General features: G+C 56.5%; 2 protein-coding genes and 1 long non-coding RNA gene across 4 annotated transcripts; 2 read left to right on the top strand and 1 right to left on the bottom strand.

Annotated features, from left to right (window-relative positions):
* Window positions 1-147: 147 nt before the first annotated feature.
* Window positions 148-17580, top strand: ZYX (zyxin). 2 transcript variants are annotated; one of them, XR_005724381.1, is made up of 11 exons: window positions 148-261; window positions 411-624; window positions 1115-1314; window positions 1471-1563; window positions 1669-2163; window positions 6351-6471; window positions 6641-6810; window positions 6938-7116; window positions 7620-7740; window positions 8268-8430; window positions 17569-17580. XR_005724381.1 is itself a non-coding variant. In XM_040260062.1 (10 exons), exons 2-10 carry the CDS (start codon window positions 423-425, stop codon window positions 8364-8366), a joined length of 1680 nt encoding a protein of 559 aa, XP_040115996.1. In that variant the 5' UTR covers window positions 148-261; window positions 411-422; the 3' UTR covers window positions 8367-8855. The 2 variants fall into 2 exon arrangements, 1 of the variants encoding a protein (XP_040115996.1); XM_040260062.1 differs by lacking the exon at window positions 17569-17580 and having other exon boundaries at window positions 8268-8855.
* EPHA1 (EPH receptor A1) lies at window positions 9264-24657 on the bottom strand. The gene is made up of 18 exons (XM_040260061.1): window positions 24500-24657; window positions 23424-23491; window positions 18440-18721; window positions 17065-17470; window positions 16672-16827; window positions 16008-16352; window positions 15749-15876; window positions 15364-15514; window positions 14829-14925; window positions 14544-14611; window positions 13664-13789; window positions 12612-12797; window positions 12382-12443; window positions 12051-12257; window positions 11730-11879; window positions 11277-11470; window positions 9584-9739; window positions 9264-9504 (listed from the first exon to the last, which is right to left on the bottom strand). The coding sequence occupies exons 1-18, from the start codon at window positions 24588-24590 to the stop codon at window positions 9426-9428; spliced, it is 2952 nt and encodes a 983-aa protein (XP_040115995.1). The 5' UTR covers window positions 24591-24657; the 3' UTR covers window positions 9264-9425.
* On the top strand, window positions 23714-26586 carry LOC120877708. The gene is made up of 2 exons (XR_005724382.1): window positions 23714-23801; window positions 26365-26586. It is a non-coding gene; the product is annotated as an uncharacterized LOC120877708 (long non-coding RNA).
* Window positions 26587-27582: the final 996 nt, after the last annotated feature.

The raw sequence follows: 27582 nt of genomic DNA on the forward strand, positions 1-27582 counted from the left end.
CGTGGCGGGAGGACCTAGGCGAAGCCCGCGGCCCGGGGGCCGGAGCCGGGCCCCTTCCTGGGGGAGTTTCCCGCCGCGGCCGCCTCCCCGCCTCCTCTCCGGGCCGCTCCTTGTATGGTCTGCGCGCCGCGCTCTCCCCGCCCTCTCCCTCCCTCCGTCTTCCCTGCGTCCCTCCCCGCCCGGCTGGACCGGGACGCAGAGTCCGCGGACTCGGCTGCGAGGCGGCCCCTGGCAGACGCGGTGCGCACGCTCCGGCCCGCGGTGAGGCGCGGGGAGCCGCCCGGCGGCCGCCCACGGGGTCGGGGAGCCGGGGCGCCGAGGGGAGCCGGGCCGCGGCGCCGGGAGCGGGGGGCTCGGTCCTCAGCCCGGCTCGGCGCTGCGTAACCCCGGCACCCCCCGCCCCCCCGCAGCCCGGCCTGGCCATGGCGGCCCCTCGCCCGCCTCGCGCGATCTCCGTCTCGGCTCCGGTGTTTTACGCCCCGCAGAAGAAGTTCGCCCCGGTGGTGGCCCCGAAGCCCAAAGTGAATCCTTTCCGGCCCGGCGACAGCGAGCCGCCTCCGGCCGCTGGGGCCCAGCGCGCACAGATGGGCCGGGTGGGCGAGATCCCCCCGCCGCCCCCAGAAGGTAGGTGGCCGAGCTTGGGGGCTGGACCTCGGCGGGCGCCGGCCTAAGGGGGGAAGGGTTTCGAGAATTCGGGGGATGTCTGGAAAGGTTGCGGCGGAGGGGGCTGGGCGCAGACACCCAGTCCCGAGCAGATGTTCTTAGCTCATCGCGGAGCTCGTGGCTGGGAGCCAGGGCTCCTGGGACAGTTCCAAGTCCCCCCGCCAGGGGGTGGGAGGCGGGAATGTGGGGCACGAATGTTCCCCTCTGGGTCCGTTTTCCGAAGTGAAACGGGAGATGCACCCCTCCTTTCCTGACCCGGGGCTCTCAGGGCGCCCTGCAAGCACTCCCCCCCAACCCCTTTACTTTCTTTCCTGTACGTTCCGGGACCCTCGAGAGACTTCTTGGGTTAGGGGTTACAGGTTAGGGGTTAGAACCGCTTCTTCAAGGAGGGGAACCTGACGAAGGGTCGGGGGGCCCCTGCTGACCGCCCTCCGTCTCCTTCCAACCCCAGACTTTCCCTTACCGCCTCCTCCGGTGGTCGGGGAGGCAGACGACGCCGAGGGCGCCCTGGGAGGTGCCTTCCCACCTCCGCCGCCCCCGATCGACGAACCGTTTCCCCCCGCGCCTTTGGAGGAGGAGATCTTCCCTTCCCCACCGCCCCCGCTAGTGGAGGAGGGAGGTCCCGAGGCCCCCACCCAGTTCCCATCGCAGGTACGGAGGCCCGGGAGGGGCAGCCAAAGCGATCACATCCCCAGGGAAGAAGAAGGAGGGTCCTTTTCCGTCGACTTTGGCGGCATCTCTGCCCTCCGGGAAGGCGGGGTGGCTGTGGGGAACTGGGATGGGGCGCTCTGACCCCTGCCCCTCTAGCCCAGGGAGAAGGTGAGCAGTATTGATCTGGAGATCGACTCCCTGTCTTCGCTCCTGGATGACATGACCAAGAACGATCCCTTCAAAGCCCGGGTAAGGGGCTGGAGAGCAGGGGAGGCAGGCCAGGGAGGAAGGGCTGGGGCTGGAACTCCACAGCCTCCTCTAAGGCACTTCTCTCCCCTCTGCCTCCCTTCGCAGGTGTCATCTGGATATGTACCCCCGCCGGTCACCACTCCATTCATTTCCAAGTCCAATACTAAACCTGCAACTGGGGGCACAGCACCCCTGCCTCCCTGGAAGTCCCCTTCTAGCTCCCAGCCTGTGTCCCAGGCTCAACCTCAGAGCCAGACACAGTTCCATGTCCAGTCCCAGCCCCAGGCCAAACCCCAGGCCCCTCCCCAGCCTGTGCCTTTGGCCACCACCCAGCCTCGGGGGCCCCTAGCCCCATCTCCAGCCCCTAAGTTTTCTCCAGTGACTCCCAAGTTTACCCCTGTGGCTTCCAAGTTCAGCCCTGGAGCCCCAGGTGGACCCGGGTCCCAGCCCCATCAGAAGCTGGGGCCCCCTGAAGCTCCCTCTTCCACTGGCAGAGGCTCCCCTCAGCCTCCCAGCTTTACCTATGCTCAGCAGAAGGAGAAGCCCCAAGTGCAGGAGAAGCAGCACCCAGTGCCCCCACCGACTCAAAACCAAAACCAGGTGAGGGATGTGGGGAGACTGGGCTGATTCCCCAGGGGCTGGAGGCTGGGCTAAGTCCAGGATCCTGAGCCTGAGTGGGGTGTGGGGTGGTGGGATTGTTTTCAGCCTCTAGGGTTGGATGGTGGAGAAAGTGCTTCTGGGGGGAGAGCCTGGCAGGGTCTGAGGCTGGGTGGGGCCTGACTGGGAGTGAGGTACACAGCACAGACACTTGAGTTAGGGGGAGGATTTGGTGCACCTTTCCCTTTGCCCTGCCCCAGAAAGTTAAAGAGAAGGATGAGATCATCAGCAGTCCAACTTCAGATCTTCCCCTTTCTTGGATTCTTGAGTTAATCTCTGCTCTTCTACACGCTTTCCCTGCCCGAGGGCCCATCTGGTGATAAGAGCCACTGGCAATAAACGCTGGTAAACACTGGCTGAGGCAGCCAGTGACTGCTCAGTGCCAGGCACTGTGCTCTGTACTCAGGAGGGAGGAGACCTCAGAGAGCTTGAGCTGAAGGGAGTCAGTGGACCTGTAACAGAATTCCTTGCTCCCAAGACCCCAGGCAAGTTAGGTGAACTTTGAGCCTCGGTTCCCTATCTACCTTCACAATGGTGATAAGGATGACCTGAGCCAGAGCTGATGCTGGGGGTCTGCACTGAGCACAGGAATGCTCAAGGTAGAAAAGTTATCACTCCTGTCTGACCATTCCTGCCTTGCAGTTCAGGAGACTGATCTTCTGGGTTTAAGGGATCTTGCCAGATACCTGGTCCAAACAACCATGGAATTAACTGACAGCATGGATTTCTGTGTGTGTGTGTGCATGTGTGTGTGTGTGTGCATGTGTGTGTGTGTGTGTGTGCAAGGCAAGAAATGCCAAGTGCCAATGAGTTTTGCAGAATTTGGTTGTTACAGGAACTCCAAACAGGGAGCCAGTGTGGAGGCTGGCACGTTAGGAAAAGGCATCAGGGTGCTGGTGTGCCTTTAATGATGGTGGGATTTAAGAATCCAGAGAGGAGAGGGAAGGGCATTCTAGTGGGAACCGCATGAGCAAAACTCAAGGGCACAGATACACCAAGGGTGTCTGGAGGACAGAAAGTGGAAGGCCCCCAGGGGGGGAATTGTAGAGCTGTACTTAGAGAGGTGGGTGGGGACTTGGGGGGCCAGCGGAGATGAAATAGTGCACCCAGGAAGCCTGGGGGTCCTGGAGAGGCAGGAGTGTTGTCTGGGTAGAGGTATGGCTGCATCCGGAGGTTTTGGGGAAAGTTTTTCCAGCAGAGGTGTGGACTAGATACAGGAGGTCAGTGATGCGTGGGGGTGCACTCCTGGGTGATGGTAACATTGGCAGAAATGAAAAATATGGCCCAGATCAGAGAGCTCTTACAAAGGAAGCACCTCCAGGCTTACTAGCTGATAAGCAGTTGAAAGAGGATAGGAGAGGAGTTAAAAAGAAAAAAAAAGCCCGGATGTGTTGGGGAATGACAACGTTGCTGACAAAATAGAGAAGTCCAGAAGGGGAAATGGTGTGGACGGGAAGGGGAGGGTCTGGCTGTCAGCATGTTGAGCAATGGGTTCCAGGAGGATCTCCTTTCAGCTGGAACTGTCATTTAGTCAGAAATGGGACGGGTAGCAGGAGAGGGCCAGGGTGAGGTGTGTGAACACGTGCTGGTTGTGTGGGTGGTCGTGTGTGGTGATAACTGCAGCCTGGGGGCGCTCACACCGGACGGGCTGGGAAGAAACCTGGGTGATGCTCCTGTGTGCCGGGGAGGAGTGGGAAGGATGGCAGGAGGAGGAGCAGAATCAGGAGTCAGGGTGGCATCTCCGAAAGAGAACGGCGGCCGAGGATCCCCGTCAGTGGGGCTCCGAGGGGCATGAGGCCTAAAGTAAGGCCAGGGATTGGACGAGTCAGGATTCAGAAGCTGTGTCCTTTCAAGGGGCAGTGAAGGAGTGAGTGGGTGGTGAGAAGCTTGGGAGTTGCCCAAGTAGCCTGTTCTTAGAGGTTGGCAGGGAAACACCTTGGGAAGACGTGTGTGCGTGCGTGTGTGTGCGTGCGCGTGCATGTGTGTGTGTGTGTGTGTGTGTGTGTGTGTGTGTGTGTAGGGTTGACATTAGGGGAGGAAGGCTCAGGTGTGTGTGTGTGAACCAGGAGGAAGAAGCCTGTGGAAGAGACGGGTTGGGGGTCCCTGAGAGCTGGGCGCACTGTTGGTGCCAGCTCCACCCTCGGGGCATTTCCAGCCCAGAGACAGTGGATGGAGTGGCCTCAAGCAGGCTTTTGTGATGAGGGAGCTTGGGCTGGCCAGCTTCCAGCTCCTGGGTCATGTAGGAGGTGAGGTCATCTGAGAGCGAGGGGGCAAGGCCGCGGGGGGCTGAAGGCGATGGAAAGGTTTGGAACAGTTGCTCTGGGGCAGGTGAGAGTGGGAACCCGCAGCAGCCAAATGCCAGCCAGCCGCGCCTGGATGGAGGGTGCGGAGGGCCCCGCAGTGTTTGGTGAACTCCCTCTGCAGTCGTCTCCCCACCTACTTTCTGCAGCTGGGAGGCAGAAACAGGAAGCGGGCGGTGGCATGGGCCCAGGGTTGATTGAGATCGGACTAGATAAGCAACGGTAGCCGACTGGTGGCAAGGGTAGCTGTGAGAGCTTTGTGGAAATCAATGGTCAAGGGAACTGGGCCTGCGGGGAGGCCAGACGGAAGGAGCGGATGCAGAAGGCATGTGGGAGAGGGTTGGGAATCAGAGGCGCCAAGGCTTTTCTGAGCAGGTTCCTTCAGGAGGTGAGAATGGGAAATGGAGGAAGTGATGGTCGGGAGGTGGAGCCCAGGGTCTTGGAGGTGGCGACCAGTAAATCTCAGATCCGAGGGGTCCCACGGTGGAAGGTGACTGAGCTGGAGGGGCGTTTAGAGCTGTTGGAGTTGAGGAGGTGTGAGTGCCTTGCATGTCAAACCTGGGACGTTGGTGCTGGCAGGCAGAGAGGGGGAAACAGCGGCTGGATTGTGTCGTGGAGGAGCATGGATACCCAAGGGGAGCTGATATTCCAAAGAATGGAAGAGGCATCTAAGTGGCACCAGAGAGCAAGGGCTGGCTGTGTCCTCTTCCTCTGTCCCCAAGATGCTGGGAGGGGAAGACTGGGAGCAGAAAAGGTGAAGCTTACGTAGAAGAAGGGGCCTGCAGGAGACTCCCACGGTCAGTTAAAGACAGGAGGAGGCAAGGGAAAATGGCTCAGAGCTGGAACGTCTATCGCGGATGCAGCTCTTGATGCCGACAGGTGTGAGCGTGGTGGAGCCAGGGCTGCGGGCAAGGTGACCACGGGAAGAGGGAGCTGGGTGGCTTTGAAGTTCCCCGTGTTAGGGACTAAAGGCATTGGCAGGTAGAGCGTTCAGTGGTGGGGCCACAGTCCTGGGTGGACTTACAGTGGAGACCAACGCAGCATTCCTGGGGGACCGTGTCATGGAGATGCTGCTACGGGTCGGACAGCCCCCATGGGGCCTCCTCCCGGGATGTCTCAGGGTTACTGGCACTGCTGACCCCCCAACTTCACCCCCACCCCCAATCTGCAGCTGTCTCATGACCCCCCTGAATAGGAGGGGCGGGCTGGCTGGAGAGGGGCCACTGGAGAGTGGCCCTTCTCTGAAGCCTCCTGGGGAGGGCCTGGGGTCAGCCAGGTGGTCCAGGAACGCCCCTCGAGGGAGGGACCCTGGGGCACCTGTGTGGGAGCTGGGCGCTGGGGTCTAACCTGACTCCCGCTGTGTTGTACCCTCACGCTGACAGGGGCTGCCGGGCAGCCGGCGGGACGGGTAGGTGTGTGTGCGTGGGCCTCACCCGCCACCGCGCGCCGGTCTCTCCGTGGGGACCATGTCCCAGCATGCTCTGTGGGGTTGACGCGTGGCCTGGCGTGCTTGGTGCTTCCGTGACCTGAGCTGCTGTGTGCGTGGCCTCCGTCCGCTCAGTCGTTCCAGTCTGTCTGTGTCTTCGGGCAAAGCGGGTGGCAGGGTCATCCTCGTCCCTTGATTTGTGTGGTGCTGGGGGGTCGGGGAGGGAGGTTGAGGAGCTTTGGGGGGGTCCCACCAACCTGAGTATCTGGAAAACAGGAGACGGGGCGGGGGGTGGGATCCATCCTTTTCGGGGAGAAAGCAGAGAAGCCAGCTGGGGTGGGTTCTTGGGAGGGCGGTGCCCCTTGAGAGGGAGAGAGGGCATGAAGAAAGTGTTGGGATTTCAGGTGCGCCCCGCTGGGGCCTCAGGGCCTCTGACACTGAAAGAGGTGGAGGAGCTGGAGCAACTGACGCAGAAGCTGATGCAGGACATGGAGCATCCTCAGAAGCAGAGTGTGCCCGTCAACGGTGAGAGCCCACCACCCTGCCTGGAGCGACGGCCCCTCCGTTTCCGGGCCGTTCCCAGGCCTGCGGCTCCCGGCTCTGTCTGTCTGATGCCAGCTGACCCCTCACGAGCTCTTTTCTTTTTTTTTTGCCATTTCTCCTGTTTCATCTCCATCCTCTCCGGCCTTCCCAGAGTCCTGTGGCCGGTGTCACCAGCCCCTGGCACGTTCACAGCCGGCGGTTCGCGCTCTGGGGCAGCTCTTCCACATCACCTGCTTCACCTGCCGCCAATGTGAGCAGCAGCTCCAAGGCCAGCAGTTCTACAGTCTGGAGGGGGCTCCGTACTGCGAGGGCTGCTACACCGTGAGTCCCGGGGTCGGGGGTGTGGGGCAGGGGCCTCAGCCAGGGTTGGGGCCGGCACGGGGCAGACAACTGGCCCTGGGGTGCCAGTTCCCTGCCCACCTCCAGCTGCTGCCCACCCCCTCCACAGGACACCCTGGAGAAGTGCAGCACCTGTGGGCAGCCGATCACTGACCGCATGCTGAGGGCCACAGGCAAGGCCTACCACCCGCAGTGCTTCACCTGTGTGGTCTGCGCCTGCCCCCTGGAGGGCACCTCCTTCATTGTGGACCAGGCCAACAGGCCCCACTGCGTCCCCGACTACCACAAGTGAGGACCCCCCGCCCACCTCTGGGCCCTTCTCTGGGTGCCAGCAATGATTTGTCTGGGAGCCAGCCTGCCCCCGACCCCAAGACTGCTCTTCAATCTCTGGGGCTTGCTTGCTGTCCCCACCTTCTGTCTGTGGATAGCAGGGACTGGTTCATCTGGACTTGGCTGTACAGTGGCCTTTGGCCTGCCGGCTTGTCCCCTTCCCCAGCCCGGGGCTCACTCTCCAAGGTTTCTTTCGGGTGTGGTCTTGCGACAGCTCTGGGCCCGAGTGACTTCATTTCACACGCAGGCTGCATTCTGCCTTTGGAGATCAGCTGTTTGGACCTCGGGGTTTCCCCTTAGAAACAGCGTTTACAAGGTAGCTGCTTTCTGAGGCCAGCGGCAAGGTTCCCATGATGGAACCAAAGGACGGGAAAGTAGCCTGCAGTCTCATTTCCCTGCGCTTGGGCGGAGGTCAGCACCCGGCGCCCCGACCTGACACACACCGGCTTTCTGCCCCGCAGGCAATATGCCCCCCGTTGCTCTGTGTGCGCGGAGCCCATCATGCCGGAGCCTGGGCGCGAGGAGACTGTGCGTGTGGTCGCTCTGGACAAGAACTTCCACATGAAGTGCTATAAGTGCGAGGTTGGCTGCACCCTCCGCCCCGAACCCCTCAGGGATGGGAGGTTGGTGGGACGCTGCTCACGGGTCAGGTGGTGGACGGTGCTGGCTTGCAGGACCCAGGTGCTGCAATTTTGAGGGTGGGCAGTGGAGGCGCCCACACCCACCCCGTGAGGATGCGTCCTTGGCTTCAGGATGGCGGTGTGGGCTTCTCCGTGAGGTCAAGGAGAGGGGGCCGACCCACGGGGAGGGAAGGGTGCAGCTTTGTCATGGGAGGTTGGGGGTCTCTGACATTAAAGGAGTCGGAAGAGAGGTGAGGCAGGTGGGAAACACCCCACTGGAAGCAACCACTGCCCATCCTGGGAGAGAGTCCTCGGACACAAAACTGTGGGTGAGAGAGGTGGGGATAGGAATTGGGGGCGGCTGTGGCTGGGCTGATGCAGAGAGAGCAGGGCTGAGCCGTGAAGCGTCTGGCCTCCCGATGTAAAGATGGAGGTGGGGCGTGTGGGTGGGGGGCCTCCCGGCCAGCACGCTCTCTTTGCTCCGCCCAGGACTGTGGGAAGCCCCTCTCCATTGAGGCGGATGACAACGGCTGCTTCCCCTTGGATGGCCACGTGCTTTGCCGGAAATGCCACACCGCCAGAGCCTAGACTGAGTGAGGACTGGCACCCTTCTCGGACCACAAGCCCATTCCCCCATCAGCGGACCGCCCACGTTGAGACCACATCCCCTTCACCCTCCCCACAGTTATTTTTTGACGTCCAGCCCCTCCCTCCATACCAAACCCCACCCTAGTCTCCTTCGTGCCCTGATCCAGGGCCGCTCCATGGCCTCGGGGCTGCAGAGTCCCAGCCCTGGGGTCCAGTCCTGCAGGGACCACCCACCATCGTCCAGGTAGCCCCGCCTGAGGGGGCTCCGGGCTGAACACTGCTGCTTGCACCGCTGCGCCGACGCCCTCAGCCTGCCCTTGAGCAGCCCTGGCCTCTGCTTGCTAAGGGCCAGGAGACAGCTACACCCAACCTTCTGGAAGGCTGGGCTGGGCTCACCAGCCTGGACATTCCCCCCACCACCCCCCCAGCCCTAGCCCCTGTGCTGCCAGGTTGTGGCTACAGCTACAAATAAAAGACAGTGTTTTCCAGGAGGCTTAGTAGTTGACTCTTTTGTACCTCCAGCCCTTGAGGATGAGATGGAGGAGATGTTTAATCGCTCAGTCGTGTCAACTGACTCTGTGACCCCATGAACTGTAGCCTGCCAGGCTCCTCTGTCCATGGGATTCTCCAGGCAAGAACATTGGAGTGGGTTGCCATGCCCTCCTCCAGGGGGATCTGCCAGATCCAAGGGTTGAACCCACGTCTCCTGCATTGACAGGTGGATTCTTTACCACTGAGCCACCTGGGAAGCCTGAGATGGAGAAGACAGGAGGATTAAAAAAAAAAAAAAACACACAAAAACCTGGGGTGAAGTTTCTGTTTATTTACAAAAATATATATGTGTATGTATATAATATATATTATGCCCTCCCCCAACTCCCACAATTCACTTTTTTACTTCTACCCAACCTCCCTTTTTAAAACAAAGAGACTTCAGAGAGCTTCAGAGGCAGTTCCTCGGGAAGCAAGCGGGAGCAGCACCAACGTCCTGTGTCTGGCAGGTCGAGGGACCTGGGTCCCATCCTTGCTCGCTGAGGACAGGGACGGGGAGGTGAAGGCTCAGTCCTTGAAGCCCTGAATACTGTAAAGAATGCGCTTCTGGTGGCCCGGCAGCGTGATCCCCATCTGTACCAGGTCCCTGTGGGTAAGGAGAGGGGTTGGGTGAGTGCCGGCTCGATCCCCAGCGGCCCCGCCCTGCCTGGCCCCAGGGTTCTCACTCGGCCGTCAGGTCCAGCACGCACTCCATGGTGTCCAGCCCGGCGGAGCGGAAGTGCAGGGTGTAGCGCTTCATTCGGATGGACTCCAGCCACTCGGCCACACTCCGGTAGGGGATCCCATCCGAGCCGCTCAAGCTGGGCAGGCGAAGGGTCACCCTGCGGGGCATTGGCGGGGGGACCCCTTAGTCGCACGCAATGGGAGATGCAGGGCTTTCCTGAAACTGGGGCTCAGCCTCCGTGCCTGTGTGACCGGTCTGCAAGTCGGGTGTCTGACACAGAGATTATATAGACTTTGCGGGTTAGCCCGGCCATTGTCTCTGAACCCATTTCCTGGCCTGTTGCCTGGCAACAGCCACAGGGCAGGCTGACAGTCGTGCGGCACTGACAGACCTGGGACAAGAGGCAGTTTTGGAGGTCCAGACAAGGGCCCACCGGCCCACCAGCACTCCAGTGGCCAGCTCTGGGCAACTGATGGGGGCCGGTTAAGACGCGAGGATCAAGTATCCCAGTTGAGAGGAAGCAGGAGGTGGAGAACAGAGGCCCCGGAAGGTGGATGTAGCCTCGCCTTTTCTCAGGGTGGCCCCCAGGAGTTCTGGGAGCAGCCCCCAGCTTGCCACCTCCAACCTTGTCTGTTATTCTTGCACTCTGACCCCCCACAATACAATGAGTGTTCCTGTTCTGAAGCCAGCCGGGGCCAAAAACCATTAGCAAAGTAAATCTGCTGGGGGGAAAATATCCAACATTCCAGAAAGATTAGCACATGCGGTCTCCAGTACACGAGGGAGTTGTGCTCCAAAAAGATAGTTTCAAAAGTTGGAACTGGGAGCACGTTTTCTCCCAGAAACAAGGTTATATATGGCGGTCTGATACAGAGGCCAGCACAGCAGAGTTGCTTTACCCGATAAAGCATTTGAAGCCGTGCCCGTCTCTCCCACCTCACCCCCGCAACCAGTCGATTCTCTGTATTCTGGCACTGTTTTCGGTAAAATACAGTTCTGGCCATGTCCCTCCCATGGACAGTTAAAAAAAAAAAATTGGTCAGGATCAAGTCCAAACTTCTCTGCACCCTGCATTATTTGCAACTGGCACACCCTCAGCTGTCTACATTACCTGGGAGCCTTCCCAGACCCCACTAGGTTGCCTCTCTCAGTCAGGACATGCATCCCCCCACTGGCTCTTGTCGGTTTCTCTGTCTTCCCTTCCCCATTCTCAGGGACCAAGGCCCCTGGAGCAGGTAGCAGGTTGGCAGCCACTTGCATATACTTTATCTCTCCGTGTGCTTGCTTCCTGTGCTGTGCTTAGTCGCTCAGTCACATCCGACTCTTTGCAACCCTGTGGACTGTAGCCCGCCAGGCTCCTCTGTCCATGGGGATTCTCCAGGCAAGAATACTGGAGTGGATTGCCATGCCCTCCTCCAGGGGATACCCCCAACGCAGGGATAGAACCCAGGTCTCCTGCATTGGCAGGCAGATTCTTTGCCACTTGAGCCACCAGGGAAACCTCCATCAAACTAGAGCTATCAAGGCTGAGACATTGTACCTCCTCCATCAGAGCAGACTCTTCTCAAAAGTGCAGACTGGAATCCTGCCTCTATGCCTGACTCGTGGGAGCTCCACAGGCCCGGCGCTCAGTGCATGAGGCTGCTGCCCGTTTCCATTCTCCCAGACCTACACTCCCCACCCAGCGTGGTTACCTGGGATCAAAGTTGGCAATGGTTCGCAGGGAATGGGGGTTGGCGTGCAGATGCTCCAGCTGTGCCTTCAGGCGGTGGAAGGGGGGCCGGCGGGCACGGTCGTAGGCCCAGCAGTTCTTCATGAGTTCATAGAGGGGGGCAGGGCAGTCCATGGGCGGGGGCAGCCGGTACCCATCCTCAATGCTCTTCATTACCTACAGCGAGGAGGAGGGCAGGAAGCTAGCCTGGCAGCCCAGGAGGAATACCTCTGTGCACACAAGATCATTGCCATGGAGCCTCTGAACCTTCTGACCAGAGTGGGTGTGGTCAAGATAGCAGGGCATGAGGTGAAGGGGACCAGAGAGGATAGGAATGCAGATAAAGGGTGAGAAAGAAAAAGTCAGGGTATTTGTAGGAAAGGGCCATGGAGGATCTGGGCGAGAGGACGCGAGGTGTGAGAAACACCAGGCTCACCTCCTGATTGCTCATCTCCCCATAGGGCTTGTCCCCGAAGCTGAGCACCTCCCACATCACGATCCCAAAGCTCCACACGTCGCTGGCCGTGGTGAAGATCCGGTGGGCGATGGCTTCGGGGGCTGTCCAACGAATGGGGATCTTCCCTCCCTAATGGGGCACATGGGGCAGAAAGCTGAGGAGTCCCAGCACTGAAGGACATGGGAGGCTACCCGTGTCCCCGTGACCATGCCTCTTGTGCTCTGTATGTACTGACTGCTGTGCGTACAGCGTGTAGTTGTGGGTGTGACTGTGTATGCGATAGGCGCATAAGGCTCTAACCTGGGTTTCATAGGTGCCATCAAAGTTGTCCAGGAGGCGGGTCAGGCCAAAGTCAGACACCTTGCAGCACAGGTTCTGACTCACCAAGATGTTCCTGGCAGCCAGGTCCCGGTGGACATAATTGTGATCACTGAGGTAGTTCATGCCGGATGCTATGCCCTGCAGCATGGCCACCAGCTGCCCAGGCACTAGCTGGTCCTCCCGCTCCTGCAGCAGGGAGTGGGCGAAGTCAGGGGCTGGACCGGGTCTCCTCTTCCCAGAACCGGGGTCTGTGCCCGGGCGGGGCTCTGTGGCCAGTCCCCTTTCCCAGCTGGCCCTGTACCCTCCTCACCCTTAGGAAGGCATCCAAGGCTCCATTCTCCATAAACTCCGTGATGATCATGATGGGTTTTCCTGAGACACAAAGCACACATCACCCCAGCAGCCTCCACCCCTTCTGCAGCCAGAACCAGACTTCCTGCCTCTGAGAGCACCGCTGCCCTCCACTTCCGGTGGTCTCAGCCCTCCTCTCCCACCCTCTCCCCCGGCCCCTGCAGCTCTCTTGGACCCCGCCCGTCATACTCTTTGTGACCACGCCTTCCAGGTGCAGAATGTGCGGGTGGTTGAACTGGCCCATGATAGTCGCTTCTCGAAGGAAGTTCCACCACTGGCCATCGGGAGATGTGTCTTTCAAGGTCTTAATAGCCACAATCTTGCAATCCTGGCTGGGGAGTCTCAGGGACCCCCGATACACTTCCCCAAACTCTCCTGGGTGGCAAGAAAACAGGGTCATGGCGGGATACACTGTCAGGCTCCCAAGGGGGACAGGCAGCGACCTCCCCAGTCCTCCAGTTCCCTTTTCTTCTCTGGCCCAGAGGATCAGAAACATGGTGTACCCTCCTCCCTGAGACAGGGCTTCGCTATACTTCCCAGGGCTGGGGACCCGGGAGCCTGGAACAGGAGGGCAGCTCTGTAAACTATTTAGCACTGCCTCCCCACCTAGCACAGTTCCGGTGCTCAGGAGACACTGGGCAAGGGGGTACCGTGCGGTGGGGCTGGACTGTGTTCACGAAGGGCAGGCTGGTCAGGGTCAGTACACAAGTGACTGGGGAAGCTGACCACTGCCGCCTCTCTTCCGCAAGCTCCTCCGGTCACAATTCGGCCAGCTTGGCCACACAATCGGCCAAGACACTGCCGAGCTTTGTTCTCTGTTCAGATCTATTTCCCCTGGTGACCCAAGGGATCAGGGCAGCCCAAGGACACTGGGCCCCTGGTGGGGTGGAATGCGGGAGGCCCTGAGTCCCTCCCACATTTGGGAACCTTTTGAGAAGAGCCTGAGCCTGGGCACAGTGACCCTCTCTCTTGACAGAGATGATTTGTCTAATGCTCTTGATCAGAAATTCCACGATCACAGAGACAGATGGTGCAGGAGGTGGGGGCTGCTCCAGGACACCTGATAAGGGGGTTACAATGTGAACACAGTGGTTTCAGGACACAGGGTTCAATGGGGAGGAGACTCATCTGGGAGCTCCTGGGCCAGAGGAGGGGCCAGCTGGGCTCCACAGGGAAGGGCCGGAAGGAAGGGGCCTGCTGGCAGCTCTGCATTGCCACACAGAGGGGACCACAGGGCTCACCTTCCCCTATGACGGTGTCCACGACCAGCCAGGCTGGGTCGAGCTCCTGGGTGAAGTCCAGGGCTCCCTGGGCAGGGTCTTCATACGCCTGGAGGTCGACGTAAGGCTTCAGCCACAGCTTGTCCTCTGCAGGCAGAACAGGGTGGACTCAGCCCAACTCCAGGGGCTCAGGAGTACTGGTTCAGGAGGGGCCAGCAGTGAAAGACAGTGAAGTGAAAGACAGTCTCCTCCTTCAGCAATGAAGCCTCCAGAGCCCAGCCACTCCTCCTGTGTCTGCATGCAAAGCTCGTGTGTCCTCACCTCCCAGGGACCAGAGCAGCAGGCAGGAAGCCAGACCCCAAACGTGTTCACGGCCTCAAGTGACCCAATCTTCCCGAGGATCCTTGACCCTAAGTCCTTGCCTCCCTCCTCCCCACGGCTCACCACCCGGCTCCAGTCACTCACAGCTCATTCACATTCCCAGACAAGCCTGGCTCCTGCCCCATGACCTGGATGGGCCCCAGACTCCGCCTTTGGTGAGGCACCTAACGAGGTGACCAGCGGGAAGCCCACATGCCTGGAAGGAGCCTTTTCCTCCCTCCTGGCCTCAGCCCACGGACCCGGCCAGGCAGGGCAAGGAAGGTGGCCTAGACCTGGGCATTTCCGTACGGTAGCTCCGACAGCTCACAGGTAATTGCACAGAGCCTCTGGGGGACTATTAGTACGGAGTTAATTAACCAAAGTTAATTAAGGAGTGAAACACCACAGCCCCGGAGACAGCAGAGCCTACTCGTGCCCCCAGAGCTGCGCTAGCAAATCTGGGTCCCTGGGTCCCGTCCTAGGGGCACCTCCCAACCCACATGCTCACACAAATGTGTGCACACAGGTGCTCCCGGCTCACCTCGGTCCCCATCAGCGACACGATCTCGCTGCCTCTGCTGCCTCTGGTGCTGTTGCCGCTGAGCTCTCCTGTCGGGGTGGGGACCAGGGTCTTCAGGGGTCCAGGACCACCTCAGGGGCCCAAATGCTTTTTAGCTGAGCCCTCCCCAGAAATAACAGGGGGTGGGGGGACACAGGAGTTTTGGGACTAGGGGGTGGGAAGGCTGTTGGGACTGCATTCAGGAGCTTCTGCCTGGGCACAGGGGACCTAGGGCGGGGAGGGGGATTGGGGGCACAGGAGAAACACCTGGAACGGAAGACCAGCATCCCGAGCAGCAGAGCTACGCCCAGCAGCAGCCCGAAGATGATGGCCACGATCTCGCCTCCAGTCAGGACCCTGGAAACTGCAGGCACATGGGGTGAAGACGTCGGGGGGTGCTTAGGGCCCCCAGGGATGATGGAGGTTAAAAGGGCACATGCAGGGGGGTATGCATCCCCCAACCAGGGAGATGGGTATGGGTGTGGGTGAGAAAGCCTGTGAGAAGGGCCCCATCTAGGGACCATCAGCTTGGGCTGCCAGCCAGTGGCCCCTGACCTGAGAGGTTAGGAGACTGGACTGATGCCGGCTGGCAGTATACGGCATTAGGATGTATGTCTGAAAAGGACGTGTGGTGTGAGTCTGTATGGAGCTGTCCACCCAGGAAGCTTCTGTGTGTGCGTGCATGTGTGTGTGTGTGTGTGTATACAGGAAGGAGGTCACTAACTGGAACAGGGTCTGAGAAGCCTCAGGGGGATGACAGGTGCATGTGTGTCTGGGACAGAACACAGAGTAACCCACTGACCTGGTGGGCTGGTCCGAAACTCGTGGTCAGCGGAGAAGGGGCCGGGGCCCAGAGGGGTCACCATGCGGACTCTGACGATGTACGTGGTGTCGGGCTGCAGTTCCGTCAGCAGGACCCTGGGCTCTAGAACCATCTGGTACCGCTCTTCGTCCTGCATGGGGGGGCTCATGTTATCTGGGCTGTGCCACACCAGACCTGGTGGAGGAGATGGGCAGTCCTGGGAACTGGAGGCTGGGGAATGGTCAGGGCAGGGCTCTTGACGGGATTCTGCCCTGAGGCAGCCACACAGGTCACTGCGGGCTGTCTTCTCCCATCCTGCACCCCAGGCTAGGAAATGTCAGGGGCGTCCAGGCACGGACATTGGAGTGTTTAGTCGCATTCTCACCTGGTTCAGCACGTGCAGCTCGTAGCTGAGGTTCCCCCCGGGGCTGCGGGGCCGGGACCCCGCCCAGGTCAGCTCCAGCTGCCGTGGTGCCTTCTTCACCAGTCTCAGGGACAAGCCTGACAGGGACTCTGCGAGTTCAGAGGGAGGAAACCACTTAAGTAGCTTTTGTTGGCTTCTCACCCATCAACTTGTCCCCATGGTCCTATGCTCCCCCCACCCCCCATCTTCTTCAGGCCTTGCTGGCCCCCAAGCCCCTCACCTGCAGACCCCATGTTGATGCTGAGTGAGGCGCTGGCAGGCTTGGAGGCACCCAACCCTGACACGCCATTCTGGGCTTCCACGTTGAAGGTGTAGTTGGCATGCGGTTCGAGGCCATCCACACACACCGAGGATGCTGTCAGCCCGCTAGGGCCTGCAGAGAAGCGCACACCTGCCCCGCAGGGCTGGCAGGGCCCCCCGTCCAGTGCTGCTCCCTGACACTGAGAACACTCCACGTTGTATCTGATATCTTCGCGTTCCCCCAGGTCTGCTGGGGGTTCCCAGCGCAGGGAGAGCTGAGTCCCTGAAACGGAGAAGCTCAGATTTCGGGGGGTTGAGGGGGGACCTATGGGAAAAGACAGGCCATCAGTAAGGGCCAGCATTGCTCTCTCCCCAAGCTGCTGGCTCACAGCCTCTTCCCAACACCCTGATTCTCAAAGTCCTCCGAAGTTCCTGCCAGATTTGATTCCTAGTGAGGAAAATGTAGCTTAACTGCACCTCTGTGCTCTTCTAAGAGAGCAGGGGTGCGGGCTGAGGGCATTAAGTAGCTGGCACCCTGGATGGTCCCCAGGATCTTATAGACTCTGGGAAGTTCTGACTCCAACACAGGCTTAGCCACAGTCGTGTACCCCCTCACAGCCAGCCAGGCCCTGGCCCCGACTCACGTGTGCATGCAGCATGGGGCCCCTCCCCAGGAGCTCGGTAATGCCCACTCTCACAGGCACACTCCGTGGCCCCTTCAGCCTCGGCTGTGCTATGTTGGGGGCACTTGAGACACTGGGGCGCATCCACGTCACTCCGATAGGAGCCGCTCGGGCAGGCTGGAGAGAGAATGCCACAGAGCCAAGGTTGTCCAGCATTTTACAGGCAGAATCATATCCCTCCCTCCAATCTTGTGTGCTAGAAACACCCCGGCACGTGTCTCCCTGGGGCCTTTGAACACTCAGTGTAAAAGTCAACTGAGATGGAGCATCGGCTTCCTTCTGGCCCTTGGCATCCGGGAGTCCCTCCCACAAGGGGCCCCTGCAGGTTCTCCCCACCTCCTCAAGTCTTCTTACCAAGGCATTCTTCAACATCGCTGCTGCCCTCCTCATACCCAGGCTCACAGTGGCACCGCCCCACCGGTACCAACCACTCGCCATCGGGGCTGCAGTGCATGCGGGGTGCACCCGAGGGGCCAGGGCTGATGTGCGCATGGGGCAGGCAGGTCCCTGCCACTTCGGCCAACCCCCCAGGTCCAGGCAGAGTGTCGGGGAATTGGGCCAAGCCATGCACAATCTCAGGGCAGCGCTGGTAGAAGACCCGGACGGACACCAGGGCCACACAGGCACCCGGGTTGTGGAAGGCAAGGTAGAGGCCTCGGCGGGTCAGGCGGCCCAAGGAGCAGCGCTCCACGTTCATCTTCACGGCTCTGGATGCGAGGTCTCGGACGGTGAAGCTCTGGTCGGCAGCCACTGTGGTTACCTGGGAAGGAAGTAGGGGATGAGGGAACAAGGCAAAGTCGTGCTTCACCCCCACACCGCAGAAGCGACTGCTTGCTTGACACTTCACAATTTATACAGCCATCAACGGAAGGCTGATTATGTAGCAGCTACTGAACCAAGCATTTTTATGTGCATTAATCCTGCAAGGTGGAATGGATCACCTCCCTGTGTGACAGATGAAGAAATTAAGGCCAAGAGAAGAAGAAGAAACGTGGATGAAATCACCCAGCTACCACCTGGTGGGGCTGGGATGGGAACCCAGGCTTTAGGACGCCACAGCTCTGCTACTTCCCACTATTCACAGGTGTTCCCAACCTCAGTGGCAATGAAGTGATCAGTTATAAAGTGTGTCATCGTTCAGTTATTACTAATAACCAACTTTACAACAGCTGCTCTTTGGAAAAAAACATGAGAGTACATCCTGTAATAATCTGCTCCCTTTTCTTTCGCATTCCAGTATGTTTTCTTGGGTAGGAAAGAAAGGGAAAAGATTAGACAGTGGCCTGCAGAGAACTGTCTTCTTACACAACTCCTCTAGGTATACTTATGGGTGTGTCACACACAGCTGTGGTGAGCACCGATGTAAAAAGTCCAAATACCTCTCCCCTGCCCCCACCATGCCACGCTCTTATCTCAATGGATGCTCATAAAGGCCTCTAAAATAGATGAGGCTGGCACTCATTAATAACAATAAAATATTTTTATCACCATTTCAAGACAAGGAAAAGCTCAGAGAGGTGAAGTGACATTCCCTGTGTCGGGACATGGCTGAAAAGGTACTCGAATCCAGCCCTTCTGATTTTTAGTCCCATATTCTTTTTGTTATTCCACACCTACACCCTCTTCCTGTTTTTGCCACCTTCTCTCTCTCTGAGCAGAGCAGGGTCATGGAAGGGAGTGGGGCAAGGATGAGCAGCAGGGCTGAAATGGCCACGAGGGGCAGGAGCACCTTCTGGAACAGGGGCCGCCGGAGCTGAATGCCCACGTCCTGGTCGCTCTCCATGTACAGGAGGTTGAAGGTCTCCTTGCAGCCCAAAGGCCCTGCTTCCCCGGGGAAACTCTTGCAGTCCCGCACGGTAAACTGCAACTCCACGTGGACGCGTGAGGCCTCCTCTCCCCGGTAGATCCAATTGGTGCGAAGCCAGTGGTCAGTATCTCTGCCTTCTTCCACGGGGCAGTCCTGGTACATGTACAGGGGTGTCCCATTCAGTATCTGCTGCACCTCACTCCACTGTGAGAGGAAAATCAGAGTCAGCCCCCAAGTCATCAACACCTACTCCCCAGATACTCACTTTCTAGAGTGGAGGCGAGGAAGCTGGTGTCAGAGCTCTACAGGTTCACACTTCTTGTCCTGCTCTCTCTCAACCCCCAAGCACCAGGATAGTAGGTTAACTGCTTAAGACTGGGGACTTATTTGGATATAGCATAAGCAAGACAATGGGCTTCCTAGGCGGTGCTAGTGGTAAAGAACTCTTCTGCCAATGCAGGAGATGCAAGAGATGCAGGTTCAATTCCTGGGTCAGGAAGATCCCCTGGAGGAGGGCATGACAACCACTCTAGTATTCTTGCTTGGAAAATCCCAGGGACAGAAGAGCCTGGCGGACTATGGTCCAAAGGGTTGAAAAGAGTCGGACATGACTGAAGCGGCTTAGCACATGTGCAAGACAACACCTCCTTAACAATCCTGGCCGGCCAGCCCTGGACCCTTCAGTGAGCCCACTCCAACTCTAAGAGTATGAGTATCATTTTCACCTATTTCATCAGCAAAGCTGTCAGATACCCCAAAGGCAGATTTTGGTAGCAAAAGCTCATTCACAGACTCTTTCTGCCTATTTGTTCAGAGGAGGGGAGACTACGTATGACGTATGACGTGAAGGCTCCTGATTTCTGGAGGGCAAGAGCAAGCATAGAACTCTTCTGTATGAGGGAATCTCATCCTCTCCAATGTTCCTTCCAGTTATGGCCACTATCAAAATCAACAATGGAAAGAGCTGGTTGGACTCCTAGACATCATCCAGTTCACATTGCTCAACTCTTTTAACATTAAAAATGTTTAATCTTAGTAATAATAATGATGGCCAGCACTAATATAGTGCTCATCATGGGTCAGTCACTATTCTAAGCATTTTGGATGAAGAAGCCGAGTAACAGTTTGGTTAAAGGACTTACATGCTCAAGGCATCAACTATTAAGAGGAGGAGCTGGGAGGTGCACCCAGGGATTTTAGGCTCCAGAGTTTATGCTCTTAATCATCATGTTTCTACGTGCTTATTACAAAAAGCCAAAGAACAAAAACCTAAATAAAATAAAAAGTGAAATTCTTCTCGTCCATCCACCCATTCTTAACAACCTGGAATAAAGCTTCCCAGATAATTTTCAGTGCTTCTAGAGAAATACTTGAATGTTTTCTCCTGAGCATGTTTTTCATGCTTTTTTAAACGTATACGTTTCATTTTATAACCTACTTTTTGCTTTTAACAAATAGTCTTTGAAAGACGTCCACAACAGTGTATGCTGCTGCTGCTGCTGCTGCTGCTAAGTCGCTTCAGTCGTATCCGACTCTGTGCGACCCCATAGACGGCAGCCCACCAGGTTCCCCCGTCCCTGGGATTCTCCAGGCAAGAACACTGGAGTGGGTTGCCATTTTCTTCTCCAATGCATGAAAGTGAAAAGTGAAAGTGATGTTGTTCAGTCATGCTGACTCTTAGTGACCCCATGGACTGCAGCCTACCAGGCTCCTCCGTCCATGGGATTTTCCAGGCAAGAGTACTGGAGTGGGGTGCCATTGCCTTCTCTGGCAACAGTTTATAGATCTACCTAATTCTTTTCAGCAATTCATAAAATAGTATCTCATTGTATGGATGCACCATAATTTATATAATTATTTACCTATTGTTGGATATTTAGGTAACTTCTAGCTTTTTTAAAAAAAATTTAAGTAAATATGTTTAGATTTATATGATTTCTATAGAACTACTAAATCAAAGGTCAAGTACATTATAAATTTTATAAGAAGATATTGCCAAATTGTCCTTCACAGAGGCTTTATCAACTTACATGTCCACAGTGCAGGAGCATTTTCTCAAAACTTTATTAACACTGGACATTAATGAGCTTTTTACTTTTGGCCAATCTTATGGACCAAACAGCTTCTGGCCATTTTAATTTACCTTTCTTTGGGGAGGAGGTTGTGGCATTTTTCTTTTGCTCACTGTCTATGGGTTGCAGTTATGTTTTTATAACTTTGCCCAATATTCTACTGTCATCTTTTGAATCCTTTCAGGATCCAGTTGGATAAGCTTTTTTTTTTTTTTTACATTACAGATACTTATTCATTTGTTTGAAATGTATATTTCATATATTTTCTCCATCATACCATTTAATTTTGCTAATGATGTCTTTTTAAATTTTTACATAATAACATTTTTTTCTTCTTTCCTTTTTCTGTTATGTAAATATTTTGCTTGGGAAGCTCTCCTATCCCAAATTATAAAGATCTTCTACATTTCTCCTAACATTCTTATAGGTTTGGTTTTTAGGTTTAGATTTAAGCTTCCTAGAGTTAATTTTTTTGTGTATAGTGGGCTTCCCAGGTGGGGCTAGTGGTAAAGAACCTACCTGCCAATGCAAGAGATGTAGGAGACGTGGGTTCGATCCCTGGGTCGGGAAGATCCCCTGGAGGAGGGAACGGCAACCCACTCCAGTACTCTTGCTTAGAAAATTCTATGGACAGAGGAGCCTGGCAGGCTACAGTCCATGGGGCAGCAAAGAGTCGGACACTGAGCGACTGAGCACATAGTGTGAAGATGTAACTTTACTTTCTTCCTTTAAAAAATTAGGGACACTGAATTGTCAATTTATCAACTAGGCTATACCTTGTACACTGATTTGCAATTCCAATGTTATCACAGACTAAAATCTCAAGTATGCAGGTTTGTTTGGGGACTTTCTATTCTGTTGCATTGACCTGAATATTCTTGTGCAATACCAAGTGTTTTAATTATAACTGATGTATAGTATGTTCTGATATCTGGTAGGACAAGTTTCCTATTTCATTATTCTTCTTTTTCAAAAGAATTCTCAGCCATTCTTACGTATATTCTCTGCTAAATGAATTTTTAAGAAGCACTCAAATTCTATAAAATATTTCAGTGATATTTTGGCTGCAACCCCCTTATTGTATAAAGAAGAGACTGAGGCCCATAGCAAGCTCACTTTCCCGAGGATTTAATTACTACTTGCAGTATTGGAAAAGGTAAGGAAAAGTGCCATGAACTTAAAAGTTCGGGGTGGTGTGGTGCAGGCGCAGAAGTATACGTCGCTGTGAGGCACGTATTTTTTGTATTAGGGTAGGGGGTTCAAAGATAGAACAAGGGGTATCCTGGCTACAGCGATGGCAGGCAGGAGGGCCTGTTCTTAGGGAGCTGTGATGGGGAAGCCGAGTGGAAGGCTTAGGGTGGAGGTCAGGTGGAAAGGTGGTGGGTGGTTAACGCACAGCTCATTAGCTAGACTGCCAGGGCTGCAGCTGGAGCCAAGAGAAGCAGATGTTTGCAGCTGTAACTCACTTCTCTTGGTTCCAGCAGTGACAGATGTGGGAGAAGCAGCTGCCTGGGACCCACAGCAAGGATCCTTTCACTTATCACTCTGGTTGCTGGCTGCTACATAGGTCTGTTCTGGGGAGGCTGAATCTGAATGTGTGTGTGTGTTTTGAAAAGACGGGGAGGGATGGAAGGGACACAGCAGACAGTGGAAATGTGCCTGCTGCTGTCTTCTTGCCTTCCTAGTACAAAGCTGTTTAGCCTGAGCTGCAAAAGGGGCCTTGCTTCCACTCCAGCCCAGTTAGGGGAGACTTATTTGGGTGAGGAGTGGCAGGGGTAGCCCCTGGGAGCCTGCAGACGGACCTGCAGCCCTCACTGTGGAGTGGTGAGCTGGTTTATGAGATGTGGCACCTATTAGAACTGGCCTACTCCAGGATTTTCCGAGCAGCCCCTCCTGTAGGATACCTTATGATTTAGTCTATTAATTCTAATTACAGGCCACTCCATGGGAGAGCCCAAAGTGGAGCCAGGAAGGACCCTGCGATCCAGAGGGAAAGAAACCAAGTAACCCCAATGCCAGAAATGGAGGCTGGATTCCTACTGCTGTAGGAAAGAAAAAGGGACACCCAGAGAACAGAGTCCAGGTTCAGAGGGAAGAGGCCTGAGGCCAGAGTCCTGGAGGCTGTGGCGCTTGCGGAGACCCCTGTGGTCCCAGGCCCAGCTCCGCTGAGTGGCAGCTTCGCTCTGGGACTCACAGGATCTCCTCCTGCTCACTGGGTCTTCGGAATATCCAACAACTTAGCATGCATGGTGTACCTGGGCTGGGGACAATGGAAGGGCCAAGGGCTCTCTAATTGGGCAGCTTTTAACTTTGGGAGAGTCATAGATGCTTTGAAGAAGGTGATGAAAATCTGGCTCTCCTTTTCCAGACCAAAAAAAAAAAAAAGTCCACATACAGCTACCTAACTCTGAATACTCTTTGATGGGGGCCCCTGACCCCTTGAAACCTATCTGCGCAACTCCACTGGGATGGATGGACCCCAGATTGAAGACACTTTTCTGTGTTTGGGTCTCAGCCCCCAACCATCCCAGGGATGGTCCATTCTCTTCCTAGGGGGGCTGTCACTCTCATCTTCCTCTAAGTCCTCGCAAGTATTGAGCCCTTACTCGCTGGGGCAGGGAGAGGAGGAGCCAGGCAACGAATCTTTCCCCATGGGGTGAAGCCTGACCCCCCCAGTCCCATTCAGGAGGCTCTGACTCACCTCCCCCCTCCCCCTCCCAGAGGAGACACTTCCAGTTTTTCCAGCTCTTTTCTCTGCTCCTCCACCCACCTCACCATCCCATTTCCCAGTGGCCTTCAGCCTTGAGCCACCCCAGATGCCCCCTGACACTCACCCCATCCTCTGGGGGATCCAGGAGCCAGCCCAGCTCTTCCTGTGCCTTGCTAGTATCCATTAGAGTGACTGAAGGTGGAGAGAAAGGGGGCTGTCATCTCTGGGGGAGGCCCCACATGTGCAACTCACATTCCTTCTCCTGGGCCCGTAGCCCCGAAGCTTCAGCATCCTGTACCCTCACAGCTGTAAGTTCCTGAGGTTTAGGGGAGGAAAACCTCCCCGGAAGGAGGATTGAAGAAGAGCTCCAGGGCTTAGTCTGTCTTCCTCTCAAGTGTGAAGGGAGAGAGGCAGAGTGGGGCAAGGGTTGGAGGGCTGAACCTTTGGCCAAAGTCAATGGCAGGAAGAGCAGTCCCAGAGAGGCTGGGCAGCCTCTCACTCGGTAGGGACCGTCAGGTGTAGAAATGGAGGGGCGGATGGACAAGAGAGGAGCCTGGCTGCTGGGGATAGTTGAGTGGGTGGGTAGAATGTGGACAGGGGACTCTGGAGGGGCATCCTGGGTGGGGGAGCTGCCTCCCCTTGGCAAGGGGCCTGGCCTGCCAGTCACTGAGGTGCTGGAGTGGGGTACGGGCACAGCCGAGTCCGGGAAGAGGGGATAGCAGGATCACAGAGCTTGCAAGTGTCCACAGGAAAGGCTTGACCTCTGCAGCCAGGAGCCCCTGCACCTAACCCACCCCCAGCTGCAGGTCCCTCTGTCCCCGGGCTTAAGACGGCATAAGGGGACTTCCACCTCCGACTTGCGAAGGTTCAGATCTCTGGGTTGGGAGCCTGAGGCTGGGAGTGCTTGGGAATGGAGAGTCCCCAAGATTGCTGGGGTAGGAGGCTGCTTCCAGCAGAAACTCACTCTCCACCCCCACCCCACCCAGGAGCAAACTGCTGGCCAGAAGGGAATGGGGTGAGTGACCCGGGAAAGCAGCTGTTTGGGGTTAAAGGCCAAAGACTGGCCTGGCCAGTCGATCGCCTGGCAGCCGGGCAAAACAAGAGCGCTGGAGAGGGGCTGCGAGGAGAGGGCCTCTCTGGAATGCCGGCTCCCGGAGGAGGAGGGGGTGGGGCGGGGCGGGGCGGGGCGGGGGTCTGTACCTTCCACGGCGCGCGCCCCCGGGGGCAGCGGGGCGCAGAGCAGCAGCAGCAGCAGCAGCAGCCCGAGCCCCAGGGGCCAGCGCCACTCCATGGCGCTGGGCCGGGACCTGGGACCGCGGCCCGGACGTCGGGGCCAGGTCTCGAGAACTAGGCTGGCCGGGCCGGCCGGGCGGGGGCGGGGAGGGGGCGGGGCCAACGCCCGGGGCGGAGTCCCGGCCTCACCTGGATCACCTTCTTAAAGGGACAGGAGGGCAGGAAGGAAACTTGTAAAACAGGCCATAAACTTCAAAAAAACCGGAGGCGCCTTGACCGGAACGAGACAGCGGGCGCCGCTTAGTGGGTGGGATTGGGAATCGACTTGGCTTCGTGCTCCTTAGGACCCTAAACCCATCCCTGTCTCCAACCGGCCTTTGGCCTAACTACACCCTGGTGTCCCCTCCCTTCTCCCTTTCTTCAGGGCCCAGCGCTGTAATAGACACCGGCAGGGGGAAAGCAGGGTAAAGAGACACGTCTTGATGTTCCCGTCGGGGAGGCTTAGGTGACTATCATGCAAGGCGAGGTCGATTGGAAGCAAGTCCGGGCGGGGGCTCGGTAGGTGAGTCTTGAGGGAGGAGACTTGGGTGAGCTGGGTTTTCTGGGTGGCAGAGATTGGGCAAGGCGTGAGCGAAGGCCCGAGGGCAGGGAGCCTCAAGATGCCTCTGGGAGTGGTAAGGGACCAGTCTGACTGCTGGGCTCAGGACTATCGTCCTGGGAACCAGGCGGGAAAGGCAGGTGTGGGCCCAGGCAGGGAAGATCTCGGTAAACGCGTGAAGGAGTTTGTACGTTAGTGCGCACTTTACAGAGCGATGGGAGAAACTGGTGAGGGCTTCTGAACGCAAGTAGTAACAGGAGCTACTGGTGTAGACAAACGGCCCTCGCCCCTGTTGGAAGCTTTGTTATTTTAGTTGCTCAGTTGTGTCCCACTCTTTGCGACCCCTCGGACTGTAGTTTGCCAGGCTCCTCTGTCCATGGGATTTCCCAGGCAAGAATACTGGAGCGGGTTGTCATTTCCTTCTCCAAGGGATCTTCCCGACCCAGGGATCAAACCCTCATCTCCTGCATTGGCAGGCGAATTCTTTACCACTGAGCCGCCTGGGAAGCCCCTGTTGGAGAGTGCCTCCCAGTATATTCAACGCATGTTTCTTCCGTTTCCACTGTGCTTGCGAGCAAGCTCTGAAAGCTTCAAAGAAGAATCCTTGCTCTAAACAAACTATTGTCTGAGGAGTGTTTGCAGGGGCTGGGGCATAAAGCAAGAGCTGCTGCTGCTGCTGCTAAGTCACTTCAGTCGTGTCCGACTCTGTGCGACCCCATAGACGGCAGCCCACCAGGCTCCTCCGTCCATGGGATTCTCCAGGCAAGAACACTGGAGTGGGTTGCCATTTCCTTCTCCAATGCATGAAAGTGAAAAGTAAAAGTGAAGTTGCCCAGTTGTGTCCAACTCTTAGTGACCCCATGGACTGCAGCCCACCAGGCTCCTCCATCCATGGGATTTTCCAGGCAAGAGTACTGGAGTGGGGTGCCATTGCCTTCTCCGAAAGCAAGAGCTGGGATGGCTAAAGTGACCGACGGGAGGCACACATTAGGGGTGACAGTGGCTCCCAAGGGAGTAATCGCCCACTGAGGACCGGTGGTCAGTCCGTGCCTGGGGCCTTCCCTTCCTGCAGCCTTCTCTGGCTCCATCTCATCTGGCTGACTCATTCATAGTTTTTCTATCCTTTGAATTGTTGCATGTTTTGGTCATCGTGGGGGAAGGGAGGTGGTGCGTTTTAGGTGGTTATTTTGTTTCAAAAAACTAATCCTTCTCATGTTTCTTTTTTTACATACAGATAAGGACAGGAGGAAAATGGCTCATAATTTCCTGGCCCAGGCTAGCCTCATTGGCATAAATAAATAAATGGAATCCAAGTACACTGGTTGGAAAATTCACATGGAACAGAAAAGAAACAAAATGGAAAGTAGAATCCTCTCTCTTCCCACCCTCCCGTTCCTGACCCCAGAGTTACCCACCATCAATTGTTTCTTGGTCACCCAAGATGTTTTCTCTATGGTTTTGTTGTTGTCGTTCAGTCACTAAGTTGTATCCATATCCCACTCTTTGCGACTGCAGCATGCCGGGCTCCTCTGTCCTCCACTATCTCCTGGAGTTTGCTCGAATTCATGTCTTTCCCCTGTGGACACACCATCATATACCTCCCTCTAGTCTCCTTCTGCTCGCATGGCCACTCCATCCCTCAAACCAGCACATACACATGCTTTTAGAATATCTATACAGAGGGAGCCATAGGATATGTAGGCTCTGCACCAGGGGCCTCTTTCTAAAGTAAAGGACTTTGGGAAAGAGGGGGAGGCTCCTGCAGGCTCCAAAGGCTCAGAGCTTTGTGATTTCAGCGGGGAGGAATGGGCGAAGGGTGCACAGCCAACAGAGGGGGGAAATGGAGCAAACTTTGGACAATCGTGCTAGGAAATAAGCCAGACTGCGGTGAGGTCATGCATGTGCTCCGTGGTGTGGTTCATTAAAGTTACAAGACCCTTGGGACTCAAGGGGGGTGGGGTGGGGGCTGCCCACGCAGGGAGAGGTGGAGTCCAGAGGAACCTGGCTTTTGTGGTCAGACTGTTTCTCTGTCCTGAGTCTGGAAGTGTTGAAGAGGGGGAAGGAAAGCCCACGTCCAGCTGCATTCAGGATGAACCCCAACTTCACAGTTCCTCATTCCCTTTGTTGTGGGAGGAGGCATGCCTTCAGTTTTGGCCTCTGTCCTTAACTAACAGTGCAGCTTTTTGGAGTCATTTCCACTCTCTGGACCTTAGTTTTCTTAGACCCAGATGATCTCTGAGACCATTTCCAGGAAAGACGATGGGATATAGAGTCAGAAGATGAACGCCAGCTCGTTCAGCCTTGTGTGTCTCTGTTTCCTTAGCTACAAAATGCGATTAACCATTCCCACCTCCTAGGGTGGATGTGATGATCCTAAGTGGAGAAAGTACTTTGCTAACTGGAAGGTGCTGAGCAAACATTGGAGAACATTGGCTTGGAGAATGATAGAGGG

This window comes from Oryx dammah, unplaced genomic scaffold, assembly GCF_014754425.2.
Source record: "Oryx dammah isolate SB20612 unplaced genomic scaffold, SCBI_Odam_1.1 HiC_scaffold_18, whole genome shotgun sequence".
NCBI lineage: Eukaryota > Metazoa > Chordata > Mammalia > Artiodactyla > Bovidae > Oryx > Oryx dammah.